At 40.8% G+C, this 14,673-nt stretch overlaps 1 protein-coding gene across 2 annotated transcripts in view; it reads right to left on the reverse strand.

The window, feature by feature from the left end:
* Positions 1–14,673, reverse strand: part of NPHP3 (nephrocystin 3) — a 97,139-nt gene that overhangs the window by 34,344 nt on the left and 48,122 nt on the right. For both annotated transcript variants that reach the window (XM_063452163.1, XM_063452162.1), the window contains exons 12-16: positions 14,291–14,405; positions 12,823–12,966; positions 12,288–12,385; positions 10,499–10,601; positions 8,219–8,301 (exon numbers count right to left, since the gene is read on the reverse strand). In XM_063452163.1, the coding sequence (XP_063308233.1) occupies positions 8,219–8,301; positions 10,499–10,601; positions 12,288–12,385; positions 12,823–12,966; positions 14,291–14,405 (543 nt within the window). The remainder of the gene's footprint in view (positions 1–8,218; positions 8,302–10,498; positions 10,602–12,287; positions 12,386–12,822; positions 12,967–14,290; positions 14,406–14,673) is intronic.

A 14,673-nucleotide genomic window follows, 5' to 3' on the forward strand; every position in this document is an offset into this window, starting at 1 on the left:
TACAGATTTGCTCAGCAGTGACGTTGATTACCCCTCTGGAGTAACTTTTTGCACCCAATTAAGAGAATGGGCTAAGGACAAACTTGCAGATCAGGCTGCTGGCCTTACTGATGTTATTCAAGATAAAGGAGAATCAGTGGAAAGGTTTCATGCAAGACTGTATCAAATGTTTACAGATTTGGGGTTTGATCTTACTGACAAGATTCATTCACAAATGTTGTCTGGTGCGTTTGTCCAAGGTGTTAAAGACTCTATACGCAAGGGAATTATTGCTGCCCGCCCAGAATATAAGGTTGTTCCTCTGGATACCCTGCTCTTAGTTGCCAGAGGGTTAGAATCTGCTCAGACCCCAAGAAGACCCACCTCAGCTCCTCTCATGGTCTCCCGCTCTGCCCCTGTTCCCAAGGGCGTCCGACCGGAGGATGGCCATTGCTTTAATTGTAAGGCCAAGGGGCATTTTAAAAGTGATTGCCCAGAACCCAAGAGAGAGCCAAGAAAGCCATCCAGGCCTGCCCCGGCCCCCAAGGCCGAGAAAGAGGTTCCGATAATTGAGGAACCCGATGATTAGGAAATTGGCAAGCCTGTGTCTGTAACCCCTGTAATGGCAGTGTCTACAGGGGATAAGGGGGGGCCACTTGCCACAGTGACTTTGCCCATTGAAGACCACCCTACCACATTTCTAGTTGACACAGGTGCAGCCCGTAGTGTTCTGCGAGAACAAGACCTGCCAGACCCATCCTTTCTGTCAAATATTGATGTCTCTTGTGTTGGAGTAGATGGCCAGCCAAGACATAGCCCTTTAACAACTCCATTACGAGTTGGCTCTAGCCTGCTTGCTCGCTTTGTGGTATCCTCCACATGCCCAATTAACCTGTTAGGTGCTGATGTTCTCTCACGCCTGCAAGCATCCATCACCTTCACCCCGGATGGGCAGGTAGAAATGTCCACACCTCTATCTGAATCAGACACCTCAGCCTTGTGCTCCTTGCCTCTAATGCTGCATTTAGAAAAGCCCCGTGAGAAAGCAGCAGAATTAAGGTCCAATTTCCCAGAGGCATTACAAACACAGGTGCCCGCCAAGTTATGGTCCTCAGGCCCAGAGGACATAGGTCACCTAAATGTTCCCCCTGTGGTGGTAAAGCTTATTCCAGGAGCTAAATTACCAAGAAAACCACAATATCCATTAAAACCAGCACAGGCTGCTGCCATTTCTACCCACATCAAGGCACTCTTGGAGAAGGGTGCCCTGGTAAAATGTAAATCTGAATGCAACACCCCATTATTCCCTGTGAAAAAGAAAACTCCAAAAGGTGAGCCAGAGAAGTACAGGATGGTTCAGGATCTCCGTGCTGTCAATGAAGCTACCGTCCTGGACACCCCTCTTGTACCAAAACCCCATACTCTGCTCTCTGGAGTCCCACCATCTGCAAAATTTTTCACAGTCATTGACCTAGCAAATGCCTTTTTCAGTGTCCCACTGGACCCATCCTGCCAATACCTGTTTGCTTTCACTCATGAGATGCAACAGTATACCTGGACTGTCATGCCCCAAGGGGCACAAAATTCACCAAGTCAATTTGCAAAGGCCATGGCCACCATCCTTGACCCATGGCAAGTTGAGCACCCAGAAGTTGTTCTGCTCCAGTATGTGGATGATTTGCTGCTCTGTGGAGATGATATACCCACTACTGAAAAGTGCTCAATTAGTCTGCTTTGTTATTTGGCAGAACAAGGATGCAAAGCTTCGCTCATCAAGCTACAGTTCTGCCAACCCTCAGTAATTTTCCTTGGACATTGCCTATCTCAAGGTACCAGACATCTTACCCGGGACCGGGTGAGAGCTGTACTGGATATTCCAACTCCAAGGACTTCAAAATCTCTCCATGCCTTCCTAGGCCTCATTTCCTACTGCAGAGCATGGATCCCAGAAGCCTCCCTGCTCATGCAACCTCTCTATGACGCACTTAAGTCTGACCCTTTCTGTTTGCCTAATGAAGCTCTGGACAATTTCAATGCTCTCAAACGTGCCATTGCTTCTGCTCCTGCCTTGGGCCTACCTGACTACTCAAAACCTTTCAAATTATTTGTCTCTGAAAGACAAGGCCACGCAACAGGAGTTCTCACCCAAACTAATGACTTAAGAGGCCGCCAGAGGCCTATTGGATATTTCTCATGTCAACTGGACATTGTGGCCAGAGGGACTCCTTCCTGTCTCAGGGCTGTTTTTGCTGCAAGAGAGCTCATAGAAAGAACCTCAGACCTGGTCCTTGGCCACCCTCTGGTTGTTTTGGCCCCTCATGACATTTCTGCCATCATCAACCAAGTCCAGCTCAAGCACGTGTCTCCAGCCAGACACCTACGCCTCCAGTGCCATCTTCTTCTACCTGACAACATTTCCATCCAAAGATGTCAAGTTCTTAACCCATCCACTCTTCTTCCACTCCCTGAGGGGGGTATCTATTATGGATTTATCACAGATGAAACCTACATTTACCTGCTTTGTGGATGTATCAAGAAAGTCATGCATCCACATTTGACATTTTATGAAGATGAGAAGCCTCTCTGTGAAGGCCCAGATTACGCCTTCTGTACCATGTGGTACAAACCAGACATTACTCCCGAACCTTGCTATGAAGATGAGCTTTACCACTGGACTGATGTGAAGCTCACTGCTCAAGATTTCTATTGTGACTCTGAAGGCAATAGCATGGTCTTGGTCCAACTACCTCAACAACTTAACTACCTCTACCGCCATTGGGATACTGCTATCCCACATATTCCTGTTACCAAATTGAAGACAAGGTCATGGAATGATCTTGGGCCCATGGCAAAGCTATGGGCCACCATGGATGAAGAACAGCTACAGGAAAATGGTATTGTCAAATACCCAACAACTGACCTTCTGGAAGCGTGGCCACGCCACTTCCTAGAAAAAGAATTTCAAGATCTGGTCATAGTGAATGATTATGACCCCGAAACACCTCATGACTGTTTTGAACAGATGAAAATGGAGACAGTGCACCTACCAACTGTGCATGAGAATCCATTACAAGATCCAGATTTTACCCTGTTTGTGGACGGCTCAAGATATGCTGATGAAGAAGGAAGATATCATACAGGATATGCCGTAACCACAACAGACGAAGTTATCAAATCATCATCCTTACCGCCAGCAATGTCTGCGCAAGAGGCTGAATTACAGGCTCTGACTTCAGCATGCAAAATTTCCGAAGGAAAACGTGCCAACATCTATACAGATTCAAGATATGCTCTGGGTGTGGCACATGACTTCGGCCTAATTTGGAAGACAAGAGGATTTCTTACCACCGCCGGTACACCAGTCAAACATAGTACTGCAATCAAGGAGCTAATGGATGCCCTCCTACTCCCTGAAGAAGTGGCCGTTTTGAAGGTAAAGGCCCATGGGAAATTGGATACAGATGAAGCAAAGGGCAACCATTTGGCTGATCAGGCTGCTAAGCTAGCAGCCAGGGATCCGCAGGAAGTGGATGAAGAAGTGTCCGGACAAGAAGAAGAAGAAGAAGAAGTCCCTATTTTTGCTCTGCAAACTCTTCCTACTGATTTGCGAATTTTGCGAGAACAGCAAGCTGCAGTCACTCCTGAAGAAATCCAAAAATGGAAAAAGAAAGGAGCCGTCCAAAAGGACGGAGTATATTACAACAACTTCAAATTTTGTCTTCCAAAAAATTTATATCCAGCAGTTGTCCAATGGGCACATGGCCTGCACACCTGTCAAAAGAATTGATGGCCGCCCTCATACAGAAGTATTATGAAGCACCCGGAATCACAACATTGATCAGCAGCTTCTGTAAGGCCTGTGTCATTTGTGCAAAATGCAATCCAGGAAGATCAATCAAGGTGCCTGCAAAACACCTGGCAAAGCCCATGTACCCCTTCCAGCGAATTCAAATTGACCACATCCAAATGCCCAAGAGTGGGCCCCATGAATATGCACTAGTCATAGTGGACATGTTCTCAGGATGGCCAGAGGCCTACCCAGTGGCCAATATCACTGCAAAAACAACCGCAAGACGCCTACTTACAGAGATAGTATGTAGGTTCGGACTCCCAGAAGTCATTGAAAGTGATCAAGGCCCAGCCTTTACAGCAACAGTGACTAAAGAAATTTGGACTGCTCTAGGGGTGACCCTAGCCTTCCACACCCCTTACCACCCACAAAGTAGTGGTAAAGTAGAGCGCATGAATGGCACTCTAAAAGCCAGAATGTTAAAAATGTCACAAGAAACGAAAATGCCCTGGCCAGAAAGCCTGTCAATAGCTTTATTTAGTGTTAGGCACACACCTAGAGGGAAGCATTCACTGTCCCCATATGAGATTCTATTTGGGACAGCACCCAGACTAGGTTGTTATTATCCGCAGCAGTTACAGCTCCAATCAGATGTTTTAGTAGATTATGTAACTGAACTTGCAAGTGCCTTAAACAAAATACATGCCCAAGTTTTCTCTTCAATTCCAGATCCCGAATTGGATACAGGTACCCATAACCTGCTTCCCGGAGATTGGGTTCTGGTCAAGAAGTTTGTGCGGAAAAATACCCTGGAACCAAGATTTGACGGTCCATTCCAAGTTCTCCTGATTACCGCAACCTCCGTCAAACTGGCCGGTAGGCCAAATTGGATCCACGCTTCCCACTGCAAGAAATCTCCAGCCCCCGAGGAAGCAGATACCGCACAAGCATGTACCTCTGGTACACCTTCTCCCTAATTAGCCTCATAAAGGCCCAACAAGTAGCCATCACCAAAGATATTAGTGGGTATACCTTCTGGTATAATTCATCATGCACCCATGTGGCTACTTACACCTTTGACTATTGTGATATTGTAGAATGCCCGTTCCCCACATCACAAATCCAGAGTATTTACAGAGATATCCCTCATTCAAAAGACCCATATGTTTGTGCAGTTGACAAGCAATGGGGGCACAATTGTAACCATTGGGGGGCGGCGGGATGGAATGCCGGGCCTGCCTGGGGTTACAAACCAAAAAGTGCCTTATCTAAAGTAGATGATCAAGGTAGGTCCCTTCTCCAGAGAATGACTTTGAGAAAGCCTGGGGGAGGTACACCAATGAAATTAATCCTTAACATTGAGCATCCAAGCCCAACGGATGCAGACCAGTATGTGATGGGAATGTATTGGAAAAAGGGTTCCTACCGTAAATTAGGGCATTTCTTCCTAAAAGATATGTGCAACTCTTCTGAGTGGCAAGGGGCCACCCATATGGTCCCTAACCCATTAAAACCTCATATCCAGACCTTTCAAGACATGATGGCCATTGCTAACCCCACCTTTGAAGATACCATGGCCGCTGAAACAGGTTTTAATGATGTAAATTTATGGTTAGAATGGATGAAATATAATGCTAATAAGCATAATAAGACTGCATGCTATGTGTGTGGTGGTGCCCGGCCTCACCTGGGTACTGTACCTCTAATCCTGCCAGTAGATATAGAGGAATGTGTTTTAAGCCTTTTTGCCTATCACTATGATTTTAACAGGTCCATATGTATTGCATGGACAAAGGAGTATCCTCTCCTAACCAAGGATGTCAAACCCCCAGATGGTATTACCGTGTATAAAGGTAATTACACTTGTTATGCTAATTATGATGGAATTGGTAAATTCTTGGGTAACTTCTCTAAGGGGTATTGTGCTACCTACAGGAGTGTCTCTATGAACTTGTTGCAGTTTCACACCAGGTCATTAGGGGACATCTACTGGTTGTGTGGGGATTTACAGCTAAGATCCAGAATGGACAAGGAGTGGTGGGGGGAGTGTACTTTGGCTAAAGCCATTATGCCTATACATATCATCTCTGATACACACCTCGTCACCCATGAGTCCAGGCACACTAAGGTTAAGCGTGAAGCCCCAGTAAAAGGAAGTTTTGATCCTCATGTTTATATTGATGCCATTGGGGTGCCTAGGGGGGTGCCCAATGAATTTAAAGCAAGAGATGAAGTTGCTGCAGGATTTGAATCACTTTTTGCCATAGTTACCACAAACAAGAATTTAAATTGGATTAATTACATTTATTATAATCAACAGCGTTTTGTTAATTATACCAGAGACGCCCTCCAGGGATTGGCCGAACAATTGCAGGCCACATCCCAAATGGCTTTTCAGAATAGAATGGCCCTAGATATGATCTTAGCCGAAAAAGGAGGGGTTTGTAAAATTTTGCCCGACACCTTGACATGTTGTACCTATATCCCAGAAAACACAGGCCCTAATGGTAAAGTTACATTAGCCATAGAGAAATTAAATGATCTGTCTATAGAGTTGAAAAGGAATTCTGGGATACAAGATCCCTGGGAAAGATGGTTTGGTTGGATGACAGGATGGCAAAAGGCTTTAATGCATATTGGTATGGCTATACTAATTTTTCTTTTTATCTTTGCTCTTCTCTTTTGTTGTATCCTCCCATGTCTGAGAAAATCCCTCATGAAGACTGTTGACCAAGCGGCACCCACTTTCACCCATCTCGAAGTTGATGACCAAGATTTCCAAGACATCAACTCACCCTGTCTGCCGCTGCAAACAATCCCTTTTGTTGATAAAGTGCAGGAATTCTAGGAAGGGACTAGCTTAGGGACAGCATCTGTCAGTGAATGGTAAAGGCCCCGTGTGGAGAAGTGGTGGGTTAGCCGCCATGGGACACCCATGGGTGTGAAGTGTTCGAGAGCCATACTGACGGATGAGTCAGCCTATCAGGGTCAGATCTAGGGACAGTCTTGCACTTTGCATTAACACCTAGCTAGCGGCCACGGGGTTTCTGTGCCTTTGGGTTAACACGTCTTCCTGGTACTAACTTAATAAAGTTTTATCTCTTAGAATCTAACATTTCATAGGGGGGACTGATGTGGGATTATTTAAAAATCCTTATTGTATGTGTATTCAATTATTGCATTAACTCCATTTTAACTTTATACTGTGACAATCCTCCATTTTGTCCTCATAACCTAACTTGTTCATTTTAAAACTACCTTACATGACAGAATTTCCCAGCACATCTAATACAATAGACAAAGACTGTATTTTCTATAAAGACATGATTAACACAGGAATTGCTGACTTTTCCTTAGATTTGCAACATAGTATAATTTGAAGGCCATGAGAACACAGTAGTAATGAAATGTTCTATTCATAAGAGACCTTGCACCTGGCCACGAGGCCTGAGATCACCGACCGTGTAAAATGACGCTCAAGACCCCTTGTCCCCCACCCGTGTCCAGAACAATCCCACCTCTTGGTGGGTGGGCACGGGACTAACCACTTAGTTTTTGAGCCAATTAATAATATTGATAGGAGGACACTAATCCCGACACTTAACAATTAATCCAATTAATGATGTTTATTTGCTGATATTCTAATAATCAATGATGATGTAAAATGTCTCTTAAAAGGGCCTGCGCGTCCGCTTTTTAATCACTTGCCAATAAATTTTCTCGAAGTTATTTTAACCTGAACCTTGTGTGTCAGACTTAATTACTTCAGCGTATATACGCAATTTAATTTTATTGATTTGGACAGGAACAGATAGACATTTAAACATTTTGGTTTACTGCTAAAAAGTACCATAACAATAGCACTAGAAAAAGTGCAGAGACGAGCTACAAAATTGATAAAAGGAATGGAGCATTTTAGTTACGAAGAAAGGTTTAAAAATGTAAATCGCTTTAGTTTGGAAAAACGGCACCTCAGAGGGGAAATGATAACATTATACAAATATATTCAGGGCCAGTACAAACCATTATCTGGAAATCTATTCATAAACAGGGCTATAAATAGGACATGAGGTCACGCATTTAGGCTGGAAGAAAGGAGATTTCATCTAAGGCAAAGAAAAGATTCTCTGCCTGAAGATGTGGTTTTATCAGAGTCCATACAGATGTTTAAACAGCAACTGGATAAATACTTGCAAAAACATAACATACAGGGATATAATTTCTAATTAGTGGGGTAATAGCTGCTTGATCCAAGGAGATATCTGACTGCCATTTTGGGGTCAAGAAGGAATTTTTTCCTAGTTTGTTGCAAAATTGGAAGCGTTTCAGACTGGGTTTTTTGCCTAAAACATATGTCAGGAAGGCTGAACTTGATGGACGCAAGTCTCTTTTCAGCTATGTAACCATGTAACCATGTAATAACATTTTTACATATCTTTTAGTTCTTACCATATGAGTATTTTTGCAAGCAAAGTCACATATAAGGCATTGCATGTTGTTGCAGACCGACAGTGTCTTTCCAGTTTTCTCTCCTAGGATAGAAAGTAAAAAAATAAAAAGAATACAAGATCGATATTTTTGTATTCTACCTACACATTCCTTCTCCACGAAAGCATATTCTAACTAATAAACTAACAATGACATATTGGAGACTGAAAATCTGGATATTGAAAACTCATATCTAATATATACTGGCAAATTTGCTGATGAGCCATTAACAGGGTTGAAACAACTTTAACTAACCACTCTTGTTAACCAGTTATACCAATTAAAGGGCATGTCATCAATGTAACTAGAATATAATGTAGCTAAATATACAACAAAATAAATAGTCAAGTGCATAATACCTGAAAGGTCCATTTAGAGGTACCTTAAAGAAACACACACTGAGCGCTACTGATCATAACAGGTAAATCCCATACCTATCACATAATAGCATCATTAATGAAATGAACTATTTGTCACTTTCAACCTATGATGTAATCAAAAGGTCTGTACAATCACTAGTTTATTCTAAGTTTTTAACCTTGCAATATCAGTCCACTGAGCTTAACTATGCAAGCTTAAAGTAACCGTCTCGGCACCATAACCAGTACATGCTTATGTAGTAGTTATTGTTCTATTGGGCTGCGTGTGCCATTCCCTAGCTCTTGGTCAAATCATTTTTAAGTAGCTTGTCCAAAACCAGGGACCCCAGGGCACCCGTGGCCAGGCTCTCTGATCAGCTATTAGTTCTACTTTCACTCCAGCAATATCAATTTAATCTATTTTTCAAAGCCACTCATTGGCTGAATGCTTCACCTGACCAACTCCTACAAGAAATAGGTTTAAAATATGATTGATATGAATACTGCTAGCTAAGCAATGGACCTCCTGCATTTGGAATAGGGAAACAGATGGCTGAGCAGCAGGTGCTTCTGGAACCCCTTGTTCTGGTTTAACTGTTCAAAAATGGATTGACCAAGAACAGTGGGAAAGCCCCTACAACCTAGTGTTACCATAATCACTACACTGGCAAGTAAGGGTTATGGTATATGATATATACAAAAAAACTCGAAAACACTAAAATTGAAAAAACACACTGGTGGAAGTGATTTTCCTAGTGTATCTCACAAATACACCCAAATAGAATATGCATAAAAGATAAAAGAAAAAAAACACCAAACACTGGTGTGCACAGTAAAAATTGGAAAACAACCTGCTATATAAATGAGACGCAACACTGGTTCAATGTGTCCAGGATAAAGTAGAGATTCTAAAACCAAAAATTACAGACAGCAAATAGCGTAATACAGTAGAAAAAAAAAAACACACAAAGAAAAACGGATGTGATAGCTATTGCACTCACAGAGTGAAATAGATTATGTGCTCATCACCCCGCTGGGGTATGCAGAGAAAGGGAACTTCTGGATTCTTCTTGCAGTGGGTATGAAGAGCTCACATGGAGAGAGAAAATATGTCTACAATGGTAAAGTAATGGCAAAGAAGCAGATCCCTCTACACTATACCACCTATGTGGAGATATACCTGTTTACTTGTTCTAAGTATAAGTGCAATACCATTAAACTTACTTGACTTACTTCACCATTGTAGACATATTTTCTCTCTACATTTGAGTTCTTGATACCTACTACAAGAAGAATCCATACTTGCCCTTTCTCTGCATACCCCAGCGGGGTGATGAGCACATAATCTACTTCCGTCTGTGAGTGCAATACCTATTACATACAGGGGGGGTTCTTTTTTCCTACTGTATTACGCTATGTACGGTCTGTAATTTATGGTTTTAGAATCTCTAGTTTACTCTGGATATATTGTGCCAGTGTTGCATCTCATTCATATAGCAAGTTGTTTTCCAATTTTCATGTGTACACCAGTGTTTGGTGTGTTTCCTTTTCTCTTTTATGCATAGTCTATTATGGTATAAGATGCCTAGACTGCTCCTTTAACGATTAAAATCACAATTGAAATTTAGGACTGGTTTTCAGATGATAATATTTTCAGATTTTAGCAGCATTACTGGAAGTAAAATGTTCTGTGAAATTTGGATTGTGCAAGGCTAGACAAAAGTCAGAAAATGTTATCATAGTTCCTATGCAGTGAAAATGATTATGCACTGACTAATATAATATAATAATTGAAATATCCCATAATGCATGGTGAGTGTTGTCACGCTGTCAGCTAGAAATTATTCAATTCAGGGATCCTAAAATATGAATATTAAGCTACCTGTTCTTTGGTCAATATAATACTTGCTCTGCTGCATTCAACATTAATAAGAGACTTCACATCCTTTGAATTCAGGGGATCCAAGTGAAGAGTTGGCCATAATCTGTTAAAACAAATATGGAAACAAATGTTGTCTGGTGTTTTTTTTTATAAATAAATAAGGTATTTTTTCATATTGGTAAATGCCTACAACTGTCCTACACCCTACCCAGTAAGGAACATCTCAGTAGCAAACAAAATAATTTTTTTAAAAAAGGATCACTGGAATATATCTTGCTTATTGCAAATAAATCATGTGTTAATCATGCATTTCTTTATCAGCATTTTGATTTTGTTTTGATTATTTTTCCATTTGCTTTCTCAGATTGTTCCCCACTTTAATAGTATTGTTTTGCAAATTTAGAACTATTTAAACTCATGGGCTTCGTATCCCGATGGCAATATCAAACTTTTAAAGGGTCACTCCAGGCTCCATGAACGCTTCTGCTTTTAGAATTGATCATGGATCTTGAATTATACAGAGATATTTGCACTTTTGTGCTGGGGGATATTTGCACTATTGCAGCCCTGGCACATGTGACTAAGGAAGCCCAGAACCCTGTTCCAGGTTGCCTAAAGATAATTTTGTGCAAAAATTAAGTCTGTCGTTGGCCCGCACTGTGCACTGGCAACAGATGTAATCAACTTCTACACTTAAAGGAATTGCTGAGCTTTTAAGAGGAAGCTTGTATGTTCCCTTCTTGCCTCGTGTGACCCCTCTTAGCCCTCCCTATATTTTCTACATTATATATTTTCTACATTTATTTTTTTCATCTCTTGTCCATCCTCCTAGTCCACCCCACACTCCCTCCCTTCCTCAGAACATACACATAAGCTCCAATCCAATACTCTCTATGGGAAGCAGGGCAATCCAATCAATTGCTTCTCTGTGAGAAGAATTTGATTAGACTTCAGAGAGGGGAGAAGTGATGTGGCGTGACAATAGATGGGGCATGAAAAGCACCAAGGAGAACTACATGCAGCTTTCCTGGTAAGTTTTAAAATATTTGGATATTTGGATTCCTGGTAAGTTTTAAAATATTTTACAGCTTGTGGAATTAGGAAAAAGGTGATGGACAAAGTTACAAGTGGCCAATAAGGCATTATGAATTAAAATAAAGATATAGTGGAAAAAGAGTTGGAGTAACCCTTTAATAAGCTTCCAGTGCTGTGTTACTTGACACATGACTACAGACTGCTGGCTGGACGCAGACTGACCAAATAACACCTGTTGAGTCCGCAATCTTAAAGAGTCTTGCATTCTCAACGAAGACATCTAAGATAAAGTAATATTTAATTTAGCAAGCAATTTAAGTTTAAAATAAACTACAAAAGGTGGAATTTCTCTATCTGTGTGTCAGTGTAGCACATATATGATGGAGCACTTGAGATGTTTTTTTTTTGCATTTGTCTTTACAAATTCTTTACTTTTGATTGCCAAATACAAAAAAAAAAAATGCTTAATCAAACAGACCAGCACCAGTGTGATAAAGGAGTTTTTTCAATATAGTATTTATTTTCACAGAAAGCTATTGCTATTACCTGACTTGTAGAGGTTTATGCGACTACAAAAATCTGTTATGAGTGGTTGGCAGAAGAGGGATGTGAAGCTGTACGAGGTTCATTGAAACCCATTGTTATGTCATATTGGTGCATACTGTCTTTGGCTGAGAAATATACATTCAGTGAGTTCCTTTTACCAAGAGGTGTGAGGCTGGGCATATATTAGTTTAAAAAAACTAGTACTTACCTCCAAGCCTGAGGACAGCTTTCAACATTCACAGAAACAATTACCCGTACATTGACTGGTAAGGGATCAATTAGCCACTTCATGTGTTTTTCAGATTGCTGTAAAATATAATTTGATTGTAACATCAGACTGCCACGTTTGATGACTTTCCTATTATCTAAACTGATGGAGCAGACAGTGTAGTAAAGACATTCTACAGTGGGGGGGAGAGGGAGGGGAGGGGGGTATTCTAATCACTAACAAATAAATAAAGCACATCACCTGAACAATGCTTATATTACAAAACAACAAATCGAGATGCGTATATTGAATTATACTGAAACAATGGCAGGAGATTAAGGGACATTTTTGACCATAAATACTTAGACCACTGCAATCTACTTTAAATTATCAATAAGATGATGGCTTGATCGCATGATTTACACAGCGCTTTGTCCATTTCAGAACATCCTATAAAGTTCTTCAAAATCCTTACCCATTAAAATATAGAACAATTGATCAATGTATTGTTATGCATGATCGGAAAAATGCATACCTGTATCTGGTCTATAGAATCAATGATAATGATGATGTTGCCCTGGTAACGAATGGAAAGTTTTTCAAGCCAGTGCGGAAATTCTTCTAAGAACTTTCCAGGGTCCAGAGACAAAGATGATATAGACCAGGAATACTGCATCAACTGGTACACAGTCAGAGAGACACATAATATTAATAAAAAATATAAAACATTACTTACACAGCTCTTTCTCTTCACTGTAAAGAATTAAACGCCATATCTACCCACTCAAAGTTTTTTTGTTTTTTTTTAAATGACGCTCATAGCAAGCTATTGATATATCTTAAAGGGAAAATATAGTCACCAGAACAACTACAGCTTATTGTATTTGTCCTGGTGAGTAGAATCATTCCTTCAGGATTTTTGCAGTAAACACTGTATTTTCAGAGAAAAGGCACTGTTTTCATTACAGCCTAGGGATACCTCCACTGACCACTCCTCATATGGCCACTAGAGGTGCTTCATGTACAGCCCTGCCCCTCAGTGTCTCCACCCTCTGAATGGAGACACTGAACTTTTTATATGAGGAGATGCTGATTGGTCAGGGCTGTGTTTGGCTTGTACTGTCTCTGCCAAGCTCAGCCAATTCAATGCTTTCTTATGGGGGGCTAGATGGTGATTTTAACATGGTAGGGTCAGGAATACATGTATGTGTTCCTGAACCTATAGTGTTCCTTTAGAAATCAGCCTGTGTAAATAAGATATTTTGTTCCTGTTCTAAATCACATTTTGTAGAGTAAATTGTTATTAGTAAGTAACCTAAAATATCCCAGAACTGCCCTGTCCCTAGACACACCCCCTGTCCCTGGGACAGACTGCAAAGGAGTCTGGATGAGGCACAATCAAAATTTGAACTCCCAGAGACAGAAGCTGTAACAATTATAGTATTTACACATCTTGCATGACTAGTACAACATAATTAATTAATTTTTAGAAGATACAATAAAATGTACTTTGTTAGATTATACAAGACAGTAACATAACATGATACAACAAAAAATGCTTCTTAAAGCGCAAACCATACACAAGATCTCGGACACAGAAGATTCCACCAACCACCAGCTGTAGAGATCTCAGCAATCTCATAGGGATTCATAAAGTGAACCTTTAGTGACCTTGTCTTCCTAGCTTGAAATAGGCTCCAAGAGGACAGAAACAGTACATACAAAGTGGTGAATATAGGCTCATTAACAGCTGCTGAGTTCTGAGAATCTATGCAAAACAGGTTCCTTTATTGCAAACCTTAGAATTGTAGAGCGATGCCAACAGACTCCTGGTAAGACAGCTGATTTTTGGGCATTTAGGGTATATTTCTATACAATGTCGGGTATAGTGTATTTTAGAACCACTCTCTTCACACCCTTCCCATATATGGTATTCACTGTCCTATTTCAAAAATATTCCAGAATTCATTCAAAATTGCCTTTTCTTACTACCAAGATGTTACCTTGAGAGTCAATCTTTTTATTATAAGTGCTGGCTCAGAGCTGGTGGACATGGGTCTCCCGACAAAATGATACAACATCAGAGTGTTTGGTGATTGCTTCTGCTGAAGCTGAATCCTGAACAAACAAAAAAAAAAACAATGGTTGTTCATAAAATGCCTACCTAACAACTAACCATTTTAGTAAATCCATAAAACAATAACAGATTGCAGACCTTTGTTGCACATGAAACTAATTAACATTTTCTAAATCACATTTCTGAGAACATGTCACTGAATAAATCTGATAGGAACATCGCTATACTGAAATACTTAATCTAGTCACATAACCAACAAGTATGCCGTTATAACTCATATTCGTTATGCTAAAAAAAAAAGAGCATAAA

This window comes from Pelobates fuscus, chromosome 4 (genome assembly GCF_036172605.1).
Source record: "Pelobates fuscus isolate aPelFus1 chromosome 4, aPelFus1.pri, whole genome shotgun sequence".
NCBI lineage: Eukaryota > Metazoa > Chordata > Amphibia > Anura > Pelobatidae > Pelobates > Pelobates fuscus.